At 35.3% G+C, this 25,860-nt stretch overlaps 2 protein-coding genes across 2 annotated transcripts in view; one reads left to right on the top strand and one right to left on the bottom strand.

Annotated features, from left to right (window-relative positions):
- Nucleotides 1-25,860, top strand: part of CDIN1 (CDAN1 interacting nuclease 1) — a 123,728-nt gene that overhangs the window by 78,690 nt on the left and 19,178 nt on the right. The gene's annotated exons all lie outside the window — the stretch shown is intronic.
- The window catches only part of LOC143694366 (uncharacterized), a 67,151-nt gene continuing 66,338 nt past the window's right edge, over nucleotides 25,048-25,860 (bottom strand). The window contains exon 3 of the mRNA XM_077180379.1: nucleotides 25,048-25,552. Coding sequence (XP_077036494.1) covers nucleotides 25,521-25,552 — 32 coding nt within the window. The 3' untranslated portion in view covers nucleotides 25,048-25,520. The remainder of the gene's footprint in view (nucleotides 25,553-25,860) is intronic.

Genomic DNA, 25,860 nt, shown 5'->3' with positions numbered 1-25,860 from the left:
GAAAAAAATTATCATTGCATTTCTGCATCATGTGCCCATCATGGGTATCTACAGTAAATACCCATCTAACAAATGTTAGTTTAACTAGATTAAGAAAGCCTTTCTTACATTTTAAGGATGAAAGAGAAAACTGGGCTGAAGAAAATTAGGAAGATACTTTATCTACCTGTAAATGTTCTTCTGAAATCCAACAATAAGCACTAAACATCGATACAATACCAAAAACTAAAATAATAACTTAAACAGCAGGGACATTTTGAAGGAACAATGTAAGGAAAGTAGTAAGAGGGAGGTATTTATAAGCCCTATTGGTCTGGAGTTTGGGGATCAGTTCATAGAAGAGTACACAAATGTATGCTTTCAGAGTTACCCGACAGATCCTAATATGTTAAAGGTTGTGGTCTTTTGAAAGAAGTTGGTTGGCTTTCCTGTTGGCCCTCCTATCAACTTTAACCTCCAACCTTCTCCGGCATGTATCACTACAAATAAAACTGCTGAGGTTTGACAAGAGGATATAAAGTCACTAGGCCATCGCACAGAAATCTCTACATGATTTTCGTTAACCTAAAGCTTAAATGAACACTGCCTAAAGTCAGGGGTTTTAATAAGAAGTCATAAACATTCACTCATATCACTTTAGTTTTAATAATTACTGTTTTAACAGAGAAGAGGAGAAATATACATAGTAAATTATGTTTGACAACTGGAATTTTGTGGTTTTGTTATTGGTTGTCTTTAACTATTATGTGAATTGCTGTTCTTCATTTTAATGTATACTTTTTCATGCAAGCTGCATATGATATCGATATAAACATGACATTTGTGTACAGTGTTATAAATGAATTTTTAGCTCTTGATTTAGGCAAACCAGATGACAAAAATAACTTACGTGCTTGTGTTTACCAATAATAATAACAATAATAATAATAATAATCTTTAGATCTGTAGTCACCTATTATATTTTGGCTTTTCTTTCTCTGTAGTATTTTGTGTGACTGTACACAAACCGTTTCAACAACCTCGGCATTTTGCAGGCCCCTACTAAAAGTTTTTGATAAATTATTCCACTCCTGAAAGCTGCCTGTAGTGTTACCAAAGCTGCCATCCACAGTATTACTGTGTCATAGAATCACTCAGTGGGTGTTATTGATATGTACCATCTCTAGTAGCATTAATTCTTGTGGCTTTCCTGTTCTTGTAGGTATCTGATCTCTGAACATAGACTGCACCTTACTTAAACTGTATTATGATCCTAAAATTATATCTCTTTCCAGTTTGAAACCATACCAATTCAAAGTTAGGTTTTCTGTCTTGTAATTTGTTATTTGCATCACTTATTTTATGGTGATGTATAATAATTCTCTTCATGCATTTTGTTGCTTGTAGATTGTCATCTTTTTCACTTATGAATATGTTATTTTTGGAGCACTTACTTTAAGGGCTGTAAAAGCAATCTCTTCCTTCTGAAGTCCTTCCTTTCTGTACCCAAGCTCTGTTCCTTGTATGAGCCACTCATATGTTCATCTCTTTGTCATAGTCCACTTTCCATGATTAGGAAAGTTTCACTCTTTATTTGATGAGGTACATACATCTTCCATACTTGGTTATGCTTTCTATTGCCTTCCTTCACAAATGTAACTAGAAGATACTGGACAGCACTTTTTTTTTCCTTTTCCTAAGTAGTTTGCAATGTGCTAGTCAGGTCTCAGTACATCCCATTCTTGTTTTGATGACTCCACTTTGCTAAACATTTAATTGGTTTTCATCTTTAGTTTTTTGAATATACATTTATTACATAAATGCTTTGCTGTTTTAGATGCGTTATGCTATTGTGTGTTACCTGAGCACGGGTTTTTCTTCTGTGCTTGGACTATAACTAAGTGGTCCATAGAAGTTAGATAAGGAAAACAAGCCTTTTGTATGTCAGTTTACATTCATTATCTATATAGGAATATATTTTATATGGGAAACCTGTTAGGCATTTAGATTTTGCAAAAGATAAATACTGATCTACACACTTGTCCTGGTGTGATGCATAGCAAACTTCACGTAGATTTCTGGTGCTGCCTGTATCCAGCAGTGGATGCTGTTTATCAACCATACAGTATGTAAATTTTGGAATTTAGATATTCCTGGAAAATTGAAGACTGATTGAATGGAATTAGAGGGGTAACTTTTAAAAAGCTAAATATAGTTAGTTATTTCTCTCTCCCTGCAGGATTTTAGATTGCATTGAGTTAATGTAATATCAAGAGGAGTAAAATTTAACTGAAAATGGATTGTGAGAAAATTTGGTTACACTAAAACTTTCCCCCTGGGAGAATCTTCACCTATTACTTGTATTTTCCTCTGCAATTGAGAGAAATCAGCATGATGTCAGTCTGTGTTTCTTTAGTATTCCCCTTAACATTTAATGCCCATCATCTTCAAAAAGTGAGGCAGGAAGCTGACTAGATAGGTACAGGTGACTACTGAGGAGAAAGGTAAGATAAGATAGCAAAAGTCAAAATATTAATACCTTAAAGCAAAAATTGTTGGCTTACTTTCCTCTTTGAGTCCACCTATATTACATTCAGAAGACTGTTACGTAGTAGACTAGCAAACCCAGACTTTAAAAAAACCACTTTCATGCATTCAAGGTTTAGCTGGTGCTAGCAGAGATTTCTGATGCTCTCATGTAAACAGTGTCAGCTACCATATTGCTTATCCAAGCACATAGGAAAGTGTTTTCTGCTTCTATAAAGTTACAGGGTAGTTACAATAGACAGGACACCAACCTCTGTCATGGCATTAGGAAGGGATTGCCTGTTGTATTAAGCTGTTGCACCTTCTAACTGGAAACTGCTGTCTGGACATTTTCAGTGTAAGAATATATTCGCAGTGGGAAAATAACAATAAGCTCACTCTACTCAGTTACGGCTTCAGGATCATCCTAAGTAATGTATATAGAAATGGCAGAACCAAAATATGCATATAAAGTTATTAATTGAGGAGTGATTAAGATACCATGTGATATCCATAGGAGGTGTTCAGAGAGCTTTGTAATGGGCACAATAGCAATGATTAGAAGAAGCAATGCTGATCCCTTCATGCATGAAATAGTTTATCCCACTATGGAGCCCAGGAAACTAATAAAGCTTCTGTGGACCAAAGCCAGAGAGGCTTAAATTGACCAGATTAAAGGCATTTTCTAGAAATGCTTGCCTTTTTTTTTCCCATTTTGTTTTGCATGATTTAGGAATAAAGATCAGAAGAAGCAAAGAATAAAAAGAATAATCTCAATTACTCATCAGAGTAGATCAATAATTATCCTTGCCTTTTAAAAATGTGATTTTTAACAGTTTAAAAATAGGAAAATAGTTACACTGAGGGTTTTTTCAGTTTTTACAGTGAATTTTAGTGATTCAAGAATGTTTCTGATTCAAGAAATGTGGACATAATATAATCTGGTACTGATTAGAAACCTAGAAATAGATAAGTGGAACTTAAAGGCAACTATTGCACATATGTCTTGATAAGGTCTGTAAATGTTTCTACATGAAACACGTACATGAAGATTGCAAATTTTCTAATTTTTTAAAATGTTTGTACCATTTCCATCTATTCTTTTCTAGAAATGCTGTTCTATATTTCCCTATCAAAAGTAAATGCCATAAATATACCTTGGAATACTAGACAATATATAAACACTTCTCACATTTCTTTCATATATGCTATGTATTTTTTCTTTCAAGCCATAGTTCTGAACATTGACTCTTTAAATCTTATATGTTGTTTGTATGAGAATGAAAAAATATGATATGCTGTATAATTTAAAACTTCACCATTTAGTTGCTGGTATTTTCCACTGGAAGTGAATACCAAGTTGAATGTTCAAAGGAGGTAGACTTTGTTTTAGACTATCAATATATAACCCCTGAATATTAGTGCCACATAACTGCTTTATCCACTTAGAATGTAAAATCTGATGACAAACTGAAAATTTGAAAGAAAACTTCAGCGGGAACTAAAGATTTGAATTGCTGTTTCATGTCATAAAATTAGTAAAGAAAAGGAATTCTTCAGCATTCATAAAGAAGTTTGAGAAGAAATTGGAGCAGGAATCAACTTTACTGTTTTCCTGCTTTGTATTACAATTACAAGGAAATCTCTATTTGCTGAAACTTAGTATGATATGATTAAGTATTCATTATGCAAGTTTTCATAAGATTTAACCAAACTAAGAAATAGTCATTTTGTGAGATAAGTTGATGTCATATCTGCCATTCTCATGGAAAAAAATTCAGGCAACAATCCTTCTGCCTTTTACAGGTATACCCTTCTTTTTACCTAGGACAAAATCACAGCATACAATGATCAAATTTCAGGCTTTCAGCATAATTGTTTCCAAGTACAAACACATTGTACACGTATAGCAGTGAATAACTGTACTAACTTACATGTTAAAAACATACAAGCACTGTTTTGGCTTAAAATCTTTTATTCAAATAAGGATAACATATTAGCATTTACCATCAAAGATTTAAATTCTCATTGTCTCCTTAATTCAAAAGCAAAAAGCCACTTGCAACCTGTAGGCCTTGGGATAAAATCACAGAAATAGGGGGATAAAAATGCAAAATTGTCCTCACACTTTCATCGTTTTCACATCTCACACCTTTTTCAGCCCAATATTTAATGACAGAAATAGTTTAACCGAGGTTTTAGTGCTCTTTTTGAGGTAAAGATACCCCCTCTTCAAATACTGTCCTCACCCCTAAGTAATCCAGTTTCTTAAAGGGCAAGTCTGCAGAGAAGGAAATAGAAATAATTATGAAGAAAGCCTTTTATAATGTGATTTTTTAAAATTCTATTTTGTGCTGTTATCTAGCATTGACTTTTGGAATACAAAGCCTCTAATGTAGTTTTACATCGTACATAATTAAACTATGGGACTCACTGTGACTGAAAGTTTTCAAAAACAAGAAGAGTACTTAAACATAATATTATAGCTATTAATGATAACAAAAAAGACTTCAATGGTACATGAGGTGAAGTATAAATACCTAGAAGCTGAGAAAGACTTTTCAAAGAAATCTTTATTTGTCTTGCATAAAAGAGATGTGGAGCAGATATATTGAAGATGGAATTTTGAGATTTGTTTCATTATGTTTGTTCTCTCAAAGCAGACTAGTTACTGTCCAGAATGAAAGACACAATTTGGACCAGTTAATTTGGTATTTTATGTCATTATTCTCCTTAAATTTGATGATATGATTATTATATTTCTGTGAGTATGTGTTTTAAAAACATCTCATTCCTCTAAGCAGTATGGATTAAGAATAAATTCTCAACCAGGTTTTTATATTTCATGTTTGGAGATGTTTTGTTTGTGTATGAAGTGGCTTAGGAATGAGCTAGCTTTCCATCTTCTATTACACATCATCTTTGTTAGTGTTTACAATGTGTATTGAAACTACATCTAGAAGTTCCAGTAAAATATGCTAGAAATTGCTGTAGAACAGAGCAAGAGATACTTAGTTGTACAGAGTTTAATGTTCAAGTATAGTACACAAGTCAACAAATGTTTATAGTGCAGTGCGAAGAGGCAGTAAGATAATATTGGTCAGCAAAATATTCACTGATCTCAGTACGTCAGAAGCCTGCTAAATTTTTCATGTTTTGACAGCTGAGATATTTAGAGGAAAATAACAGATTGCTTTTGTTAATGCTTTTTGAGAATTATTTCTAACCTTGAGAGGCTATTGGGGATAAAGAATAAAGGTGGTTTGCCAATTCAATGCGGAATTTGACAGCTTGCTAGCGAATGGAGAGAGATGATGGAAACGTGAAAGGCATATAGGTCTTCCTCTGTAACGGTTCTCCACTTTCCAGATACAAAGAAAGAAATTACATACTTAAATAGTCACACAATTGCTTTGCAGAGTTGTTTTGGATGGAGATAAACAGAGCAGACTGCGCTGATCAAATTCATGAAGAGGTACTTTGCTTCTATATTTAAAGGAAATTAACGCTTTTAAGGGAACTCATCTGTGTAGATGAAATGAGAAAGCAGTAAATAATATAATGACACCCTGAAGAAAGAATTAGCCAGATTTAAACATTTCAGATATAAGGATCTTCAGAGAGAACTCCAAATGAAGACTGATGAGAGGACTATAGCTGTTTTTAATAAATGAAAATTATAATGATTAAGAAAGAAGGGTGAGAAGAATAGAGCTCCACTTAGCTATGTTGGTAATTACCTAGTTATGGAATACATAGAGCAAGTTGTCAGGATACAGGCCCTGGCATTAGTTTGAACTTTCATGAGACATACCAAGAAGTGGATCTTATCTGTCATCCCATATGTTACTGGCTTGTGCACCATGAAAAGGGAAGAACTCAAGTGTGGCTTTAAAAGATCCATTAAAATTGTGGCTCAAAATGTCCTTGTACCTTTACCAGCAATGAAATTTCCACCACTGTTGGTTTGATAATGTACACCACATGCTCGTAATGAGTTGACTCCCAGAGAATCTGGTACCTGTATTCTAAGTGGAGTGCATCAGCAGAGAGACCCCTCTTCAAATCCTCTTGCCACGTTCTCAAGTTCATATTTCAAGATTGTACCCATAAATGCAATGCCTATCTGCATTTCACAAGACCTGTGGAAATGCACTGAAGAAGTAAGTAGATGTACTCACTGAAGTTATGCTTAAGCTGGTGTTTCTGAATAAGACTCTCCTGTGTAAGATTTAAAGAGGCTAAGCTCAAAACCCTTGGGAACTTCCTTGAACAGCTATAGAAAAGTTCTGGAAAATAATCTGTAAGACATGCAATTGCAATTTTAAAATAAAACCCAAATACTCAGCAGCAGGAAAGCCATTTTCAGGCTGAAACATTTCAGAAGCTCTGGGCCTGTGAAACATAGACTAAAGCAGTACATCAAGTCCAGGGGAGGTTTGCATACCCTTCTGCTTGCAATACAAGTGATACTTATTTTTTTTTAATTAAATTCATAGAAATTTGGTGGTGGAAAACTCAGACAAAAAAAATTAAACTGTGTACCTTTGTTAATGAAATAATTTATTGTTCTAGTTGTTTCTTATTTTGGAGCAACTCTTTCTTCTTCTAAACTTTAGCTGTGATATCATCCTGAACTGCAACCTGCTGGTTAAATTTATGACCCTGGAGATTATGTTGGTTATGGAAGATGCAAGAATAGCAAGACAAATATTCTAGCAAAACCATACTGACTGTAGCCAGATTTGGAAGGTAATCATCTTCTCACTTTTAGAGGCCTGGTCTGCACATAACAAGTTTTGTGTCTACCATCCTACATTACAAATAACTGGTTTTGTTCTTTTCCCCATCCTGACAGTGCTAGTATTAGAACAACATATTATGTATTTGATGGGGAAACACTAGTGCTGCCATTTGACAGGGTTCTAGGGATTTTGTTTTTATTCAAATGGTTTTGATCTAAATCATAATACTGTTTGATTCCTAGCCTGAAGATAGAATGAGAAACACTCTGCAATGTTTCAGAACTGAAACAGAAAATAGCTAAGAAAACTCTTACTTTGAGATTTAATGAGATAAACCTGATTTTGGAAACTTGTGAAACCTTAAAAAAATTTAGGGAAGGCAGCAAAGGCAGTACAAGGAGCTTTACATTAAGTTACAGCTGTTACTTGATCCCCTTTGTTTTCTGCATTCATAGCATAGACTGCCCAAAGCTTATGGACTTTATGAATCTGCATTTCTGCATATGGAAACAATTCTTCTGGTACCACAGTGCACTTCTCTGGATTCTGATCTTTTCCAGATCAGTAGTTAGTATATGATGTTACAGGACAATGCAAATTCCATTGACTACATCAAAATCTGTATGAAGTGTATCTGTGTATCAGGCATGGTCTCACAGAGAGTTAGTAGTAGGTTTTCATTGTTGCCTTAGCAAAAGATATGTCATGCTTTTGTTTTCCTTACTTGTACACTCATTTTAATGTGTTTTCTTAGTTCTCTTTGGGCTTTGATAAATTTTTTTAACTCAACATGACACACATCTTGATAGTACCAACTCTAAGTTTACTACTTTTACCAATAAGCCCTATTAAGTTATTTCTCTAGTCAAGATACTTAAAATATTTTTGAAACTTTAAAGGACATGTGGGATCTGTCATGTAGACTATATGATTTTTCACTTGGAGTTTCTAGAACTATTTGCAGCTTTTAAATAGGTGTTTGTCCTTCATGTACTTTAGAGCATCAGTTCTTAAATTTCTCTTTCTAAATACATGCAATGAGGGGGGAAACTGCCACTTTTTAAGAGGGGAAAAAAAATACCTTCTAATTTTATGATCAGCTTCAGCTGGACATGACATTCTGAAAAGCTCATGCTTTGAATAAAAGGGAAGAGGAAAAAAACTTGTGAAAATATTTACAGATCAGCATTTTTAAATAAGAACTTAAAACATCTGAAATTATTTTGTGTAAATGAAGAAAATTAAATAAGGGAAAATTTGGGGAAAAAAGAGAAGAAGGAGGTGAAAAAGGAAAGTATTGGGATAGTGAGTTTATTCCTGTTGTTAACAGGAATTTAAGCCATTCCTATTATAAAACTCAGAGTGAGTATGTGTGTGTTGTGAAAACAGAGCCAGTCTTTTTTAAATTCAATGTAATTGACTCCTTTGATCTGTGTATACTGCGATCTGGCTATTTTATGTGTGTTAGCCTCTGCAGAAGAGGAAAAATTGAGATTTTTTTCAGCAGTTACCTCTCTTCATGCTTTGAGGTGATACTTTCCAAAGTCCGAGTTCAGGGCCCTTTCATTTAAAGTTTAAGAACAATACTACTGTTAGTAGTCATATTTCATTTGATTATGGGAGGAAGAAGAAACACAATTTCCGCATGAAAAATAACATTTTTTTCTACTTCCAGAATAAAATATTAACACAATAAAACACACATAATTGTTACTTCCCCAGCAGACTGTGCAGGGTGCCTGAGCTAGAACAAAAAATAGTATGGAAAATGATAATTTTTGTAGCATTCTCTGGATGAAATAATTGCTTTTCTAGAGACAGTGAGTACTTAGCCACTAATTGCATTGGGCTGGAATTTTACCTCCTTGTGTCAATGGTTCCTAATGGAATCTTTCCTCCTTTGTGACATCTGGTTTGCAAGGCTTGGCTTCTAATCAAGAGGTACATAATTTTGTTATTTAGGAATGACTAGGAGCCTAGTAATTGAAAAGTTCATAAGAAACCTTTTAACACAAAATTCTAAAAGTATCATAGGTGCTGATAATGTATTTGTGTACTCTGGGATTCACTGTTATTGTCAAAGGTTTGTATCAAATTCAACCTGATGATCTTGTGTTTCAGAGTCAAATTCTAGATTTTGTTTAACAGTTTTACAAGAACCATTTCATTGGAGTTACACTGTCTTGTAAACCAGCTGACCAAAGTGTGGTTTCATAAATCCATGTATTGGAGACATTAATGCTGAAGGAATCATTGAAACCTGAAGGAAAGTTATTCTTCAAACTATAAATGCTCAAGCACAAAGTGCCCATGCATTGCTTTGTTGTGTTTGTCCTTTGCAAAAAAAACAATGTTTCATTCAAAAAATTGCATCATCAAGTTTGAAATTTGAAATACAATTAATTTCATTAATCATATGGATAGCTTAAAGGTTGGTATGGTAACATTGTCATGTATTTTTCAGTTACTTTAAGGAAGAACTATGAAATAAAGAGATGACTAATCATCAAAGTGCTGTATGCAAAGTAGGCAATGTTATGATGATTTGTGGACCCTATTCAGCACACAGTGATTGGTTTAAGTGCCTACCTTAAGTGCCCACCTTGCTTGCCCATGATCTTTGTACTTAAGACATTTATATACATATAGTGGAATTTCTGAATGAATATTTCAGAGGTTTTAATAGATGTAATGTTGTTAATTGTCTTTGAAACCTGTATATTATATTACCTAGTGGATGCAGCACTTGGAGATGAATGTTTTAATGTATCTAGGGTTTTTTTTTAAATGTGGATGAAATGGATGTTTAATTCTAAAGATGCAGAATGAACAGAATTGATTATGGAACAGGAAATTGTAAGAAACTAAGCTCTATTTTTGTCTCTTCCAGGGTGCAACTATTGTGGGTTTGGGTGGAAGATAAGTTTTGCTTCTTAAGATATGTGAATGCTCCATATGCAATTTTTAATCTGACAGGATAAACTAATTTTCTGTTTTAAAATCTGAAGTTATAAGAGATATAACTTCAAAGTGAATAGTGAATCAGAGCTATGTTTATCCCTCTTATATGTCAGAGTTTAAGTGCAATGTTTTATGTATACAGTCATCATGACAGTTAAAAAGGCTATAAAGAAAAGCAATTATATAATTGCTTTAAAGAATTAAGTACCACAGATAAAGGCTTTTAGAAACTACAGAGCAGTTTTAATAATTATATCACCTGAACTAAAGCTGCAAAATTATATCCTAATTATTTGCAATGAGTAATTATCTATAAAGTTGTAAGCTTTAAAGATTTTATGAGAGAGTAGGGGAGTTCTTTGATTTATTTTTTTCCCCACACACTAAAACAATACCCCATCATTTTCTATTTTAGCAGTTTTCACAACTTAAACATTAAATTCTTATTGTTGCTTTCTGTTATATTAGTAGTGTGTGTTTTGCAATTCTAATCTTCACGTTTTTCTTTCTTTATCACCGAAGCAGGCCTTTTGAAGCCAGGGAATTTTTCATAGCAATATTGACAGTGTTCGCATTTGCATGATGACAGCCAAGGAATGGAGCAGTAATTTTTGAAATTGCAGAAGTATTTAGAACACTGATAAAAGCTGAAATATATTTTTGATGGATTGAAGTTAAGCATACATGATTTTTCCTGCTGTCAAAAGGCTCTGAATTTAGTGAATATTTGCCTGCTGTGAGAATGCAAGATTAACATCACAACCATCACCCGGGCACCCAAACCCTGCAATTTAATAGCTTTTTAGGTTCTTTCCTTTTTCTAAACAGCAATTAATCTCATTTTAGTACAATTTTCTCGTTTCTGAAGTCGCTCATTGAATCGCTGTTTTGTTCATATTTGGCTTCAGCTCCTCTGCATAGTCATTAAAGTCCCAATTAATGTCACCTTTAGCTGAAGAGTACTCATTTTTATTGAGAAAATGACAGTTGCTGCCATGAGTAGTGCAGTGTAATATACATTAATTGCCCTGTAACACTGGTAATTACGAGTTTTTCAAGCCTCTCAGTAAACTGTCATGCCTAGACAAGACTGTGCTAAAATAGATTACTCATTAGGGAGACCTGTCCTGTTTTCTGGTGGGTTCTTAGTGTTGGTTTAAAAAAAAAACTTGAGTTTGAACAAATAGTTGCCAAAAGCAATTTCCTACAACAACATGTCTGTGTTCAGTTTTCCAGCCATCACTTCAGCCTGCGGTCAGCAAACAGACAGGGTGCTGTGGACTCTGGAAATGTCAAGATTTTTATTTAGGTGGATCACAAGGATAAGCTTAGCAATGTGTAATTCAGTGCTTAATATAAATGTTATTAAAGCTGCCTTTTTCAGTGTTGTGTTTGTAACAGGTCTACCTGGCATTTTAGAAGAGCAGTCAACATCATCAATATTTTATGCTCCAAAAGACTTTAGCACAGTGCTCCAGACTGTCCAAGCAGCTGGAATTACTAAACCTGTTCTCAGATAATTCTGTGGAGGAACATCAGGGATTATGTTGTATATTATGTGGAATAATTATCAGATCTTTCCAGAGCTGTATGGCATTGCAAGATGTATATTTTTAAAAACGTAGGAAAAAAAAAAAGTGGAAATAATTTGGTTCATATTGTGACCACTTGGCAAATGAGGCTTTGATGCACATATTATTAGAAGACCCACCTGCTGATTGACTTGGGAAATGGTGGGAAGCAAGGAATGTATTTCACTGCTTTCTCTTTCTGTTGCTCTCCTATGTTATGTTTGTTTTTAAGGACAAAATAGTCTCTTTTAAAGCTCATTGCAGCATTGAACTGACAAAAGAAAATCTTTGTTTTATCTTTGTTATAACACCTGCTTTAGGCAATCTGCTCTTTTGTGCTCTCTCTAAATGAATTTTGTCACAGCCTTTCATATTCTTCTGTGGTGATGAGCTAATGAAAGTAGATAGTACAATTTGTGCTGACCAGGTAGCAACTGCCAGCTTGCAGCTGAGAATAGTTCAAATAAATAAATAAATAAAATATAGCGTTATGTCACTGATTTATCCATTACATAACATTAATAGTGAGAAACCTTGGTGTGTTTATCTGTTTGTATTGGTGTGCATTTATCGAATTGTTTATGACAAGACTAATTGGGGTAATTGTAGACACTGAAATTACCTGTCAGCTATATGTAACCACACTCCCTTTCTCTCTGACAAATGATGACAACTGAGGGACCCCGTAGCATTACTCATGATGGCTTTTCGAGTGGTAATAAGGACAATAGGGGCCCTGGCTAATTTGACATGGACAGCCTTCACAACAAGAAGCCAGCTAAATGACTTGTCAGTAGGGGAAAGAAGTCAGAAAAGTAATGGAGTCCCCCATGGCGCTCTGACAGGGAGATGAGGCAATTTCAACGGAAAGTGAAAAGGCTTCAGTTTGTCAAGTATTTAGAACAATCAGAGAACAGCTAGAGGCTGGAACCTGACAATAAATTTGTGAACCATGGTAGCAGTTTCATATAGGTCAGTTATTTCATAATGGCTGTGAAGCTTTCAGAGGTTTCTGCTTTCGTAGCATACTTCACATCAGCCAACTGGTGCTTTGTCACCTTAAATTTGTGCTTCACTTTACACAGTAGGAATAATGGTTAAGGTTACAGAGGAACGGCAGTGTAAGACAGCATGATCTGCAGACACCAATCTGTTGAAAAGTAAACAAAAATTTAGATAGTAATACTGTGATTGCATCGATTACAAGCTAGCGGTGTTAACATGTTCTTTATGATTTTGGCCTGCATCCTTTTATGGACAAGTAAAGTACTTAATTTCTCATGGACAAAACCAATAAAACAAAAGCCTCTGATCCTGTCCTTTCTCCCCACTGAACAGTTAAAATTTCTTAAGGTTCATTTCTTCATACTTGTTCTTTAATGGTTCTATGGTTTTGACATCTGAGACACTCATGATACAAAAGAATTGTGATTTTTTTTTTTGATTGTTCAGGAGAAGATGATTTTCCAGTGCGTTTTTTAAAAAATCACAACCTTTCAGAATTAAATACCAATTCTCTGTCCCAGTGATAAGAGGTCTTTTTATCTACAGCTTCAGGAGTCTGTTGGGTTGGTGTTGTTGGTTGTGGGGCTTTTTCATATCAATGGTTCTTACCCGTTTATTTTCGTTGAGATAAAAGTCAAAATATGATTAAATCATTGTTTCAGTACCACACTGTGCCTTCTGAACTCCTAATGCAGGCTCCTGAATTCTTTAAATGTGTTTATGAATTGAGCACAGATGTTGTGAGAAGTGTCAATTTGTCCTTTTTGGCAGAGATTGTTTTGTTAGTAAATAGGATTGAATATATTCATTTTACTGTTTTTCTTAGATTCTGATTCCTTCATTTTACCAAATGTTCTGTTTCTTGGAGATTTTAAAGCTAGTGCAGAGCTTTTTGTTTTCTCTCTTACATAAAGGTCTTAGGATAGAACCTTTCTGTGACATATTTAAAAAGTTAAGACTGCTTTATTGACACATGTTCTGCTCCCCCATCTATATCGATCACCCTTTCCTCATTTTTTCCTTCCTGATTTGAAGGAAACTTAATTTAGGCCAGCCAGGAACTTGGCCCTTGATTCCCAGTATCTGAACATTTCTTGTTTTGTAATGATTTTTCTGGGGAAATATGCTGGTATATTGAGGGACCATGTCATTTTGCAAGATGGGTCATTGAGTCAGAGGTAATAAATGTATTTCCCCTCTCCAGAAAACAAGCAAAAAAACCACTTCACCCATATGAGGTGATCTTTTATGCATAGTATGTCCACACCTGAATTTCCTTTTATTCTGGTACTTATTTTTATCTGTTTGCCAAGTATTCTGCCTATTTATTTTCTGGAATTTTCTCCAGCAGAATTAAAGAAATCATCAACATATGCTAAAGCATCTATTAGCATGTGGGTCCATGGTTGGTGTCACTGTCAAGATTTTGGGATGTTTGATCATGGTATGATCTACACAGCACCAGGGTGCTTGCTGGCATCAGATGGGATTCATCTTTCTCTAGAAGAGAAGAGGGTCTTTGGGTTAATTTGGCTCAAGGACAGAGCTTCCCCCTCTTATGATAGAGGAAGGGGATAAGATCAGGCTCACCTGTGCTAAGCTATGGAATGACATGCCAAGGCTAGATGGACATGGTGCTTGCTCTGCACAAGAGAAGTTGCCCTCTAAATCAGAGATGGATTGAGTGTGAAGAACTCTCTCTGAAAAACAGCCACAAGCAGGTTGAAAGTTAATGGGTAAGAATCAAACACCAGGGCAGCAAAGGAAATGCTGTGGCTGATGTCTACTACTGGCTGTCCAGTCAAGGGGAAGCTATTAATGAACCCTTGTTGCTCCAGCTACAGAAGGCACTGCACACCTACCAGAGGGGATGCAGTAGTGATGGTCACCAATGCAAGCAAGCTCATCAGGAACATCAAGATTGGAGTGGGATAAAGTGCAGCCTGGGGTAAAGTAATTGTGCACTGGTGAAGTTTGCAGTCCTAAGGAAAATGGGTCAGGCAAAGAGTAAAGTCAGGCCCCTGAATTTTTAGGAACTCAAGCTTCAGCACTTCAAGGAGTTAGTCAGTAGGACTTTCTGGGAAACTGTCCTAGGGGACAGGATGGGAGTTGAACAGAGCAGAACAGAATTGTCAGATCTTTAAGGACTCTTTCCATAGAGTGCAAGAGCTCTCCATCTCCACACCTGAGAAATCAGGCAAGGAAGGCAAGACTGGCATAGCTGAGTGAGGACCTGCTGGTCAAACTAAGGGGCAAAAAGCAAATGCACAGACAGAGGAAGGAGGTACAGGTACCCTGGCAAGAGCATAGGGATACTGCGTGGTTGTGTAGGGACAGGGTCAGGAAGGCAAAGGGCTGGAACTTTGCAAAGGATGCAAAGACTAACAACTGCTACTGGTATGTCAGTCAAAAAGGGAAGGTCAAAGAAAGTGTATTTTATAGAAGTATGGATTGTGTTTCAATTGCACCAGGAGTCTGGGAGACTTTTTCTCAGTGTAGTGACAATACCTTGATCTTCTAACATTGCTGGCTAAAAAGTATCCCTCATAATGCCTTTTACATCTTTCCTTCAATAAGAGATTTCATTACTAAGTTTGATTTAGGAGGTATTCTCAGTGCTCTCATCACATTTAGTTGCTGGTCTTAAAGGAAGAGGATTCCTTCTTTTTTTTTAATTTCTTTGAAGGCCATTGCCTATTTCATTTCTCACAAAATATATTAGAACTTAGAAGGACTGACAGAAGTTATGCCTTATAGCAAGAAACACCTATTTGAGAAAGAATGAGAACAATTTAGTTCTGATGGAGGACATAGAAGAATATTTCATTATGCAGTGGATTAATTTAGCTAAATATAGAAATCTCAGGATCAAAAAAGTCATGACAAGTTATTCTTTAAGTTTTATCTAGAGTGTTATCCAAAGTTTTATCTAGAATAGATAATATTTGTAGCAACTTGAATTAAATAATTGTACTCTTCAATGAAAGTCAAATGGAAAATGCTGATTAAATTCTGAAAGGCATTAAATAGATATATAAGGTTTTACACTGAATTTGAGGGAAATAATGGCAACTTTTTTCCATTATCAGACCTTTGAATACTTGGCAGGATTATGTATTACTATGTACTCAGGACTTCTTATAAATATTGCCATTGTATAATGCTACCTGTGTCAAAAGTACAATATAAAATCAGTGAAGAAAATGTTGGGTTTTTTTTTTCATGGGAAGTTATACAGAAATAGTAAAAATCTGGTTTTTTAATTCTTTCTCCGTCTGACTAAAGTATAACCAATATAGTCAATGACAATCTCAATTCCTGCATTGAGTATCACTGGAATAGAAATGCAGAACAAAAACATTTATACCAAAACTGGAAACAGATCTGTTCATATCAACTGTATTTCTGTTACAGCAGATACTGCCACACGGGTTTAGGGGATGTGCATATCATTGTTCTGGGTTTTCTTAAGTGTAAAGTCATCTGCAAATATAAAACCCTTTCCACCTATACTCTGCCCATTACTTTGAATTAATGAAATCAAAATGGAGAATAACACATTTTAGTTTGCATGGTTACTAAATCAGAATTCTTTTTAAGTTCACAGCCATTAGTAAAATTTCCTGCTCTGCCCTATTTCTTTATTAAATTGCAGAAGGAGATGTTTTTACCAGGAGTACAATATACCATGTTCAATTTGTAAATGCAGAGCTCTTTCACCAAAAAAAATGTCTAAAAAAAATATGTCTAGGACCTTTTATACTGTGTAATGCTAGCTGCCCATTCTACAGTCTTGCAATGTATTTATTTATTTTATTCCAAAGAAGCAGTCATTGCCTGTGTACTAGCAGATATAAATAAGTGATGGAAAAACTGGGGCAGTATACAGGTTGCAATATAAAAAGCTTTACACAGAGAGGAAGTAAATATAGTTAGATATGATTAAACTACATTTAACCAAGACTTTGTATGTTTTTACTAAAATTTTTAATTGCAAAAGAAATACAACTTATGTGAACTGTACTTCCCCAATATGTAGTCTTAATAATCCTCTAAACCCTCCAATCCAGTAAGTACAATAATTCATTTGCTTTCTCCATATGTGCTTTTGTTTCTTGGGAAACTAAGGAAGTAGGTTGACCATGAATTAAATAGACACTGGTACTCAAAAATCAGGAGAAGCATCTTCCAGATAGAAGGAAAAAAACCAACAAAAGTCACTTTTTCTGGTTGGTCCTCCAATACAAGATGGAGATCCATAAGTTAGTGTGTTCTATGCTTGAATATCAAAATAGAGTCTTTTTTTAATGGAAGGTAGTATGACTGTTTATTTCTTTAAAATAAACTCTCTGTTTAGTTTCTTTAACCCAGCATTGTCATCTTTGGCTAATCCAAGTTGAACAGTTTACTCCCTACTCAAGTTTCCACAGAAGTCTAAAACCCAGGAATGCAAGAGATAAGCATACATGTGCCAAAAATGTAGATAGACTGTCATTTTGTAGGTAGTTGAGAAGGAAGAAATGTATGTATGTATGCGTAGATACATTTATTGATAAATAATGATACATAAACTGTGAAATAGTGATACATAATCTTCACACTTTTTAAATTAAAATCTTCATGGATACTACAAACATCTTTCTTATATTATCAAGTGTAAGATCTCAGCACTGATCTGAGATGATAGCAGTAATTAGAAACTAGATCACTAGGTCTCCCTGTCAATTTTACTGTACTATCATTCCATAATAGTCAAAAGAGGTGGATGGATTATGTTTTATACAGAGTCCAGATTCATATGTAATGTCTGGAGACACATGTAACTATCAGTAGAAAATGGAATGAAATAAATTATTCTGATTAAGTTAATGGTATATATGAAAAGTCTGTCCTAGTTAGTTTATGTAGTATTAAACTGCCATTCCAGCAGCTGGCAAAGCTTGGTGCTCAGATACTTGAAAAGAATCAATACAGATACGATTGGAAACAATCAACTGCATTTAGAAACCATATTGATAACTAAAATGCCATTTGCTATTTTTATTTGGGTTTCTTATATTTAGATTGTAATTTAACTACCATCTAATTAGTTTTAACTTAGTTCAATTGGAAGTAGTAAAACCTACTTACTAATAAGTGACACATGTCATAAAGACACATACAACCTCCTTATTTCCTCTAGGTCAGTCATGCATGAGCTAATGAACTGAATTTTTGTTTCTCTCTGTATTTTAAGAAAATGAATGCAATTTAATTTGTCCTTTTCCCCCTCCCCAAATCAAAACATAGATACAAGCTTTTTTTTTCCCTAGCTGCATTCTTAACTGTTAAAATATCCTAAAGCACTTGATCACGTTGCATTTTAATTTCCAAGTCATGTGTTGTATTAGTGAAGTGCACATGTTCCTGATTTCAGCTGAAAGTTCTCAGTCTGTTTAGCAGAACACCAGGCTGGCACGAACAAGGTCCTTGCTAGGTCAAAGGCCTGAAGTTTACATCTTTCTTAAATCTGACTTTTGTAAAAACGTAAGAAGCACAGGTCAGGGCAACTAGCTGATGGCATTGCCTCTTACAGCCACTGATTAGATTAGCCCAACATTTATCAACTACACAGAGACTAACACTTAACCTTTTACTGAAGAATTTTGATGTATCCTTATTTTTTAATGAGGATGTTATTGTACCAAAGTGTCCCTTAAAGCTTTAGTGCAGATTGTTTTCTCCCATTTAACTGACTAACAGGCTTTAAATGCTTTATAATTCAAAGTGTGTTGTTTATAATTGTGCTTTGTTTTGAGGGTAGAGGTTGAGTAATTTTGCCCTGGAACAATGTTTTTCTAACTATTATTATTTTATCTGTTCAGTTCTAAGATTTTGCTTGTATGTGTTCCATTTACCTAAATTCCAAGATGCAATTTATAGTTAGCTTGAATGCTAGTTGTTTTTTTCATCGAAATCATTAACTGAGAAATATTTGCAATAAGATTTCTTGTTAGAAAATATGCAGTAACTAACTACTATGGGTTTACCTATTATCTGTTAGTCGTATTGGACCTTGATCACCTGAGTTTTGAAAACTAATTCACATCTTTGCCAGGAGAAAAGTTACCTGTGATTCCACATCTTGCAATCTGGATTCAAGGTTTTCCTTCCATGTTGGAATTTGGGGCCTATAAGTGAAATATTTTGTCAGTTACGAGTGTGATCATCTCACAAGAGAGCTGAGCTAATCCCAGATTTGCAGATGGATTGGAATAGTTGCAGCTCTTGCTGTGAGAAAGTGGCAGGCAGGTAACAAACTACCATGATCATGGTAAATGCAGGATTATACAATTTCTGCGTAGACAACAGCAGGATCTCAGTGCCATACTGAGGTGAGCTGCAGGCAGCTGGGGACTGTAGTCACTACAGGTCTGTGTTGGGGTCATCCAAGTCCCAGGATTGGCTGAAGCAGATTACAGCAGTGGCAAACTGTGATCTAACATGTGGGGTATCAATAGCCTAGATATAAAAAAACTGAAATAACATTATGGGTGTTCTGTAGTAGAGTACTTACATACGGTATAATGTCTACAAGGGGAAATAAAAGCAGTAGGTCACAAAAAGTTTTTCCATGCTGCTTTATCATGGAATGTTTCTATTAAATAGTAGAATTAACTAACTTTTGCCTGCTATAGTTTAGTTTTGTAAATCCTGAGAAGTTATTGAGCAGCTGGAACACAGAACCTATTACTGGCCTTTGACTCCATGCATGCTACTTTGTGTTGCAGACATCAGGTGAATACAGATTTCCATAGGATCCCACATCAAGAGTACAAGTTAGGGACTTGGTTAGCACATGGGAGTGTATGACCACATTTCTCTACCATGTACTAAAGTGCACTGATAATAGTAAGGAGGACCATCAGCAGGCTAGAATAGTATCTGCTGCTTCTCCTCCTTAAAAAGTATAAAAGCTCCAATCTGAACAATTACTATCTCTCATTGCTCTCTAAGTATGTGGAATGAGAATTTCTACAAAGGCCCAATTTCATAAAAGGTCGGTGTAGGGCATAGGTCTTTTCACTACTAGCAACATTATCGTCTCCTTCCTGTGTTAATGTGATGTCAGTAAAGAAAGGCTCAGACTCATGAGAACTAGAAAATATACTGTTCAGTTTCTCTTTTGAAAAATTGAGTTTTTAAACAGGACAGAGAACACTGATGTTACCTGAAAAGAAAAAAAGAAGTGGGGAGGTAGGGAGAAATTCTTGTTTATGTGCTCCTGATTTTTTAAAACCAGCTTTGAGAAGCAGCAATATTTTGAGTCTGGTCTTCACTTGCCCTTAGTCTGTGTACTTCAGCTCCATGCCCTAGCTCTAGCCTGGGTATTTCATACAGCAAACTACCATATCCATATCTGTGTAAGCAAATTGTTCTTGTTATGGTCCCACCAGTAAAATCACTTATCTTAGAGCAGTGTTCCAAGCAGTATTTGGGGGTGGAAAAGTAGCCTGACAGCAGTAATGGAACAAATCAAGACACAACTTAATACCAAACATAAAAGTTTCATTAATCTGGAAGAGAAACAGCAGAGGAAAGACTTGCATTTTTTATTACTGAGTCTCATGTTATCTAGTCATATGTCAAAAATTTATTTTCCTGCTTAAATTAACCCTTTGATATATCCAGATGACTTCAAAGTAGAATTATTTTCAATCAGTTGAGTTATTCAAAGCAAATAATGTTTCCTGAAAACATTGTTTCCTAAAATTAATTACATGCTTTGTATATGTTTAATCTTAGCACTTATTTCAGTCTCACTGTACATTGCAAAGTTAATTTGAATTTAATTTATTATAATTGAAAGTGATTATTTTATTGTTAGCAAGTAAAATGCAGAACAGACAAAATGTTTAGGTTTAGTCACATTGTGGTTACTGGAAATTATTATACTGCATTCTAAATAAATTGAAGTAGTTTGAAACTTCCGAGATCCTGGAAATTAATAATCCTGTATTATGAAAAATGCATCCAATATGATGAAACCTGATCATAAAAAATATAGATGTGTTCTCTAACACAGAAAAAATGGTGGATCTTCGTGATTGGAACTGGAACTATCCAGTGTAGTTTCAAAACATAAATGTAATGGTAAAATGGTTAAAAAAAAAAAAAGTCATTGGCTTCTATAAACTAATAGTGCTGGGGGAGAAAGGTCTGAGCTGCCATATGAGGAGCAGCTGAGATGGCTTGGTCTGTTCAGCCTGGAGAAGAGCAGACTGAGGGGAGACCTCAGGGAAGTTACAGCTTCCTTGTGCAGGGAAGAAGAGGGGCAGGCACTGAGCTCTTCTCTGTGGTGACAGTGACAGAACCTGAGGGAATCTGAGACTGTGTCAGGGGAGGTTTAGGTTGGATATTAGGAAAAAATTCTTCTCCCAGAGGGTGGTTGGGCACTGGAAGAGGCTGCCCATGGAAGGGGTCACAGCACCAGCCTGACAGAGCTCAAGAAGCATTTGGACACTGGTCTCAGGTACATAGTCTGGTCATTGTTAAAATGTATATGATATAGAAGATACTAAACAATCTTATACTTTCCTCCTTAAGGCAACTAAAGTATTATTTTCTAAATTAAGCACTTTGTGTGATCAGACACTATCAGTAGAAGAGAAAGAAGTGCAGTCTGTAGTACATCTTGTTAGGTTTGTCCCAATGTATCCAAGAGCAAGTGGGCTAAATAGGAGCAAATACCTTGCTCAAGGTACATCAGTGGTTAAACAACTGGGAGAAAGTTCTTTAAGCTTTAAGAAAGTTATAGCACACAGAATGTTTCAAATCATTGATTGAATCAGTCTAACAAATTAAAAATTTTGGCTAGTAGAGTACTAAACTCCTAAATTTCCAGTTTTCAAAATTGATTAGCGAGAGCAAAAAACTGTTTTGCAATGAACTTCAGTCACTGTGGTGAAAGTGAAGAGTGGTTGATTTTTTGCCAAATTATAAATGTATTACAAAAATACCCATTTTAACAGTGCTTTCTGTAATTTTTTTGTTCCTAAAAGTCAGTCATTCAGAAAATGTACAACTTTCTTTACATAATTCAATGTCTTGCCAAAGTCAGTTTGTTCTGTAATAAAAGTTGTACTACAATATTCATATTGATTCTGCACATATGGAATTAACTGGTATATTGAAAATAACTTGTATGTTCTTTTCAATTTATAAAACAAATTAAAAAGTAGCCCAGAAAAAATATTCACATTTATTTTATATATTGTATTGAATTACTAATGAAGCTAATTCTAACAAGAAAGTATTTGCCCTCATGAAATTCAGGTAAATCTCATGAACCTATAATGAAAAGGAGTCACACATTGCTCTGAAAAGGGAAAATTACTCCTATTTATCACATGTTTTTTCCTTAATCAATTTAATAAATTTACACTTTAAATTTAGTGGAAGGGGTGTGCAGGAGTGGAAAAACAAACTGTATTTCTTTTAACATGGATATTTCAGAAGGTAAGATGTTTGGATTAGAAAGCAGGGATGGTGCACAGATTTGGTTGTAGTATTACTCAAGTCTCACTATGTTTGCCTTGTCATGAGGAAAATCAGAATTTTGCCAAGATTACTTTAGTGCAGAGCATCCCATCATAAGCATACCCTTTTCCACCTACACATACATTTATTCATGTATATGTAAGCATGTCTATAACTGTTCCTGTTTTTTATGTTACCACAGCAATATATAAATCAACAGGTTAGTGCTATTCTGACTTTATTCCCTGGGAATCTTTTAATATATAATTTATAAACAACTTTTAAGTTAAAAGACAGGATAGACAACTGGAAAATAAGTATTGAGTTGAAGTTCTCTGTCTGAAAATGTTTCATTTGTTATGAAACTTACCTCCAATTTGGTGATGTTGTGAGGTGGGCAGTTTGATGATTTGTCATTTTTCCACATTTTTAATTTGGATTGTTTTAATATATGGATCAGTCTTGCACTTTTTGAAGTCTAAAAGTGGATACCATTGTTCATGGAGCTCAAACTTGGTACTAATTTTTGGTGTCTTTTAACATATCCTGTCAGCTGAGCCATTAAAGCTCAGCCATTAAAGCAGAACTCTCAGAAGATATATGCATGCTTGAGAGTATTAACAAAGATAAGCAAGCACTAAAAATCTGAAAAGCTTCATCAGACTGCAGTGGAGATAAGTTCATTTCTGCCAAAACATTCCTTTTGGTTACTGGATATCAAAATGACCTGTTTCTTTGATTTCTTATAGTATTTTACTTTCTTTTATTTAAAAATAATCTTTGTCACTCCAGAAAATATGTTGAGGAATTTTTGTGTTGGCTGTTGGGGGTAGTTTTGGACAGAGATCAAAGTTTTCCTAAGTTTCAACATTTCTGCTATAAAAGTCAAAGTGAAATGTCTGCTTCAGTCCAGCTGAGAATATATCAATTGTTTGGGTAAATTTGAAATGTTTTCTTTCTTGTAATTTTTAATAAAGCAACAACTGCAGTCCTACAATGCTCTGTATTTAATGTGGATAGCTGTTGTGGCTCTGGAGAATCATATCCCCTCCTCCACTCAGTTTTAGTACTTCAGTGGAGTTAAAGGAGTCTAACCACATCCCAACATGTTAAAAGAAAGGGGAGGGGGATCAGGGGGAATGCTCTTTAATGCTGAAATATGTTTCAGCAAACAAAACTGAAAAATTTCTTTAAAAATTTCTTCATTTTGGTCAAAAATTACCAAATTTTAATGTTGCTAAATCAAAACATGTTTGAGCTCTTTTGTTGGGGTTAATGCCTGCATTAAAGCTCTTCATTTCGAGTCAGGTGTCAAATTGAATGTTATGGAGTGAGTTTCCAGATTTTGCTCAGCCAAGCAGTGAGTGGTACAGCTCATTTCTGCATTGCTTCTCTAATGTGTTTACAGTAGGGAGTAACAATGGAAAAGTAACTCCCTGGGACCAAGCTGAGTTTTGAGAACATTACAACAGGGTTTTGTTAGAAGTACTGTTTACTAAAGATCCACCTGAGATCACCTAGTCACCGATAACAGAAACTATAAAGAGGCATCTGATGTCATCCCTGACTTCTTAGTCATAAAGACTAGTAATCCTCAGATGTGATTAGCAGCTGGTAATTGCAAATTTTTTTTAGCTTTCAAAGCAACCTTTTTTTCTATTGAATTTATGGAAGTACGAAGAAGCATTCATTACCTACTGTTAAATCTGGTTTTGACAAATCATGCATCACAAATACAATTAATGATCAACTATTATTTAGTAATTCTATATAATTTTGTTTGCATCTCATCCCATTTCTTGCATTGATGTCAAATTGAGATATAAAAGACAAATGGAGTTGCTGATCAATGACTAAAATACATGCTGATATAATCAAAATGGCATAAAAACAGAGGATCCACTAAGTTACAGTGTAAGGCAGAAATTAAACAACTGTTAGATGCTGTAGTGTCATGAGAGATTTCAGTACATCTGTTTACCTTCCATTCATGTGAGGGAATCATGAATGAGATGGAATGCTTCAAAACAGGAGGAAAAATCTGAACTATTAAACAATATTATATGTTGAGAAAAGAGAACTTTTTGTTCATTATTGTTTCCTCTTCATTTTGAACTATTGCAATAATTTCCATGTCATCATGCGGGCCACTTTGTTTTCTCATATTGCATCCTGTGAAGTGTCAGTTGACTGTCTTTGCCTTAATGGGCAGAGCATTATTTATGAGGTGCATTTTCTTCAATTGTATTTGGAAGGTTCCTATCATACAGTCCAATGCCTGCAACTCCTGACTGAATGGTCAATATTTCTTCATTTGTGTTTTAGTGAGGTAATCAAAACCATTTTGCCCCCCCCCCCCATGTTGGGAAAAAATGCCACATAGTATAAACATAAGTTCTGTGTAATATGTATGTATGTGTTCACAACACCCTTAATGTTTACTTATTTTTTTTAAGATACCATCTATTTTAATGGTTTTATATTAAACCTACAAAGACAGAGTTATTGGCCTATCCTTAATGCAGTCAGTGAATTATATCTAGGCACAAAATGATAAGTAACATTTTCTTTCTGATCTCTGAATTTCCTTGTAGGTGTGGTTTGTCAGACCTGTAACAATACCCTAATGCTGGGGGCTGGGAGGCTGTGGTTTAATATGGAGTAATGCACAAGGCACTGCTTTTACATTAGTATTATTTCTTTCAATGTGTTGTAGTGAAATTATATTTTAAAACCAGGCAAACTATTGACGCTTTTATTGAATGGAGTAATTTATTACAGAAATATTTTAGTCTTTTGACAGTTTGTCATCAAATAACAGTGAACATAATACACATTTCCCATAAGAGCATTCTTGAGAGCCAAATATTTACCCCTCAGATATTCTAAAGGTAGAGTTGATGGGTGAGAGACTGCACATGAGGCAGCCATGGGCACTGCCAGCCCAGACAGCCAAACGTGTCCTGGGCTGCATCCAGAGCAGCGTGGGCAGCAGGGCCAGGGAGGGGATTCTGCCCCTCTGCTCTGCTCTGCTGAGACCCCACCTGCAGGGCTGCATCAGCTCTGGCTGCCAGCACAGGAAGGACATGGAGCTGCTGGAGTGAGTCTGGAAGAGGGCCTTGAAGATGATCAGAGGGATGGAGCACCTCTTCTGTGAGGAAAAGCTGAGAGAATTGGGAATGTTCCGTCTGGAAAGAGAAGGCTTCAGGGTGACCTAATTGCAGCCTTCCAGTAGCTGAAAGGAGCCTAAAAGAAAGATGGAGAGAGACTTCTTACAAGAGCATAAAGTGACAAGACAAGAGAGAATGGTTTCACACTGAGAGTAAGTTTACTGCAGGTATTAAAGAGATCTTTGCTGTGGGGTGGTGAGGTACTGGAAGAGGTTGCCCAGTGAAGTTGTGGATGTCCTACCCCTGGAAGTGTTCAAGGCTAGGCTGGATGGGGCTTGCAGCAACCTGATCTAGTGGAAGGTGTCCCTGCCCGTGGCAGGGAGTAGGAACTGGATGACCTTTGAGGTCCCTTCCAATCTAGACAATTGTATGATTCCATAATTG

The sequence above is a fragment of the Agelaius phoeniceus genome, chromosome 6 (assembly GCF_051311805.1).
Source record: "Agelaius phoeniceus isolate bAgePho1 chromosome 6, bAgePho1.hap1, whole genome shotgun sequence".
Taxonomy (NCBI): domain Eukaryota; kingdom Metazoa; phylum Chordata; class Aves; order Passeriformes; family Icteridae; genus Agelaius; species Agelaius phoeniceus.
This window is presented reverse-complemented; position numbering and strand designations above follow the sequence as displayed.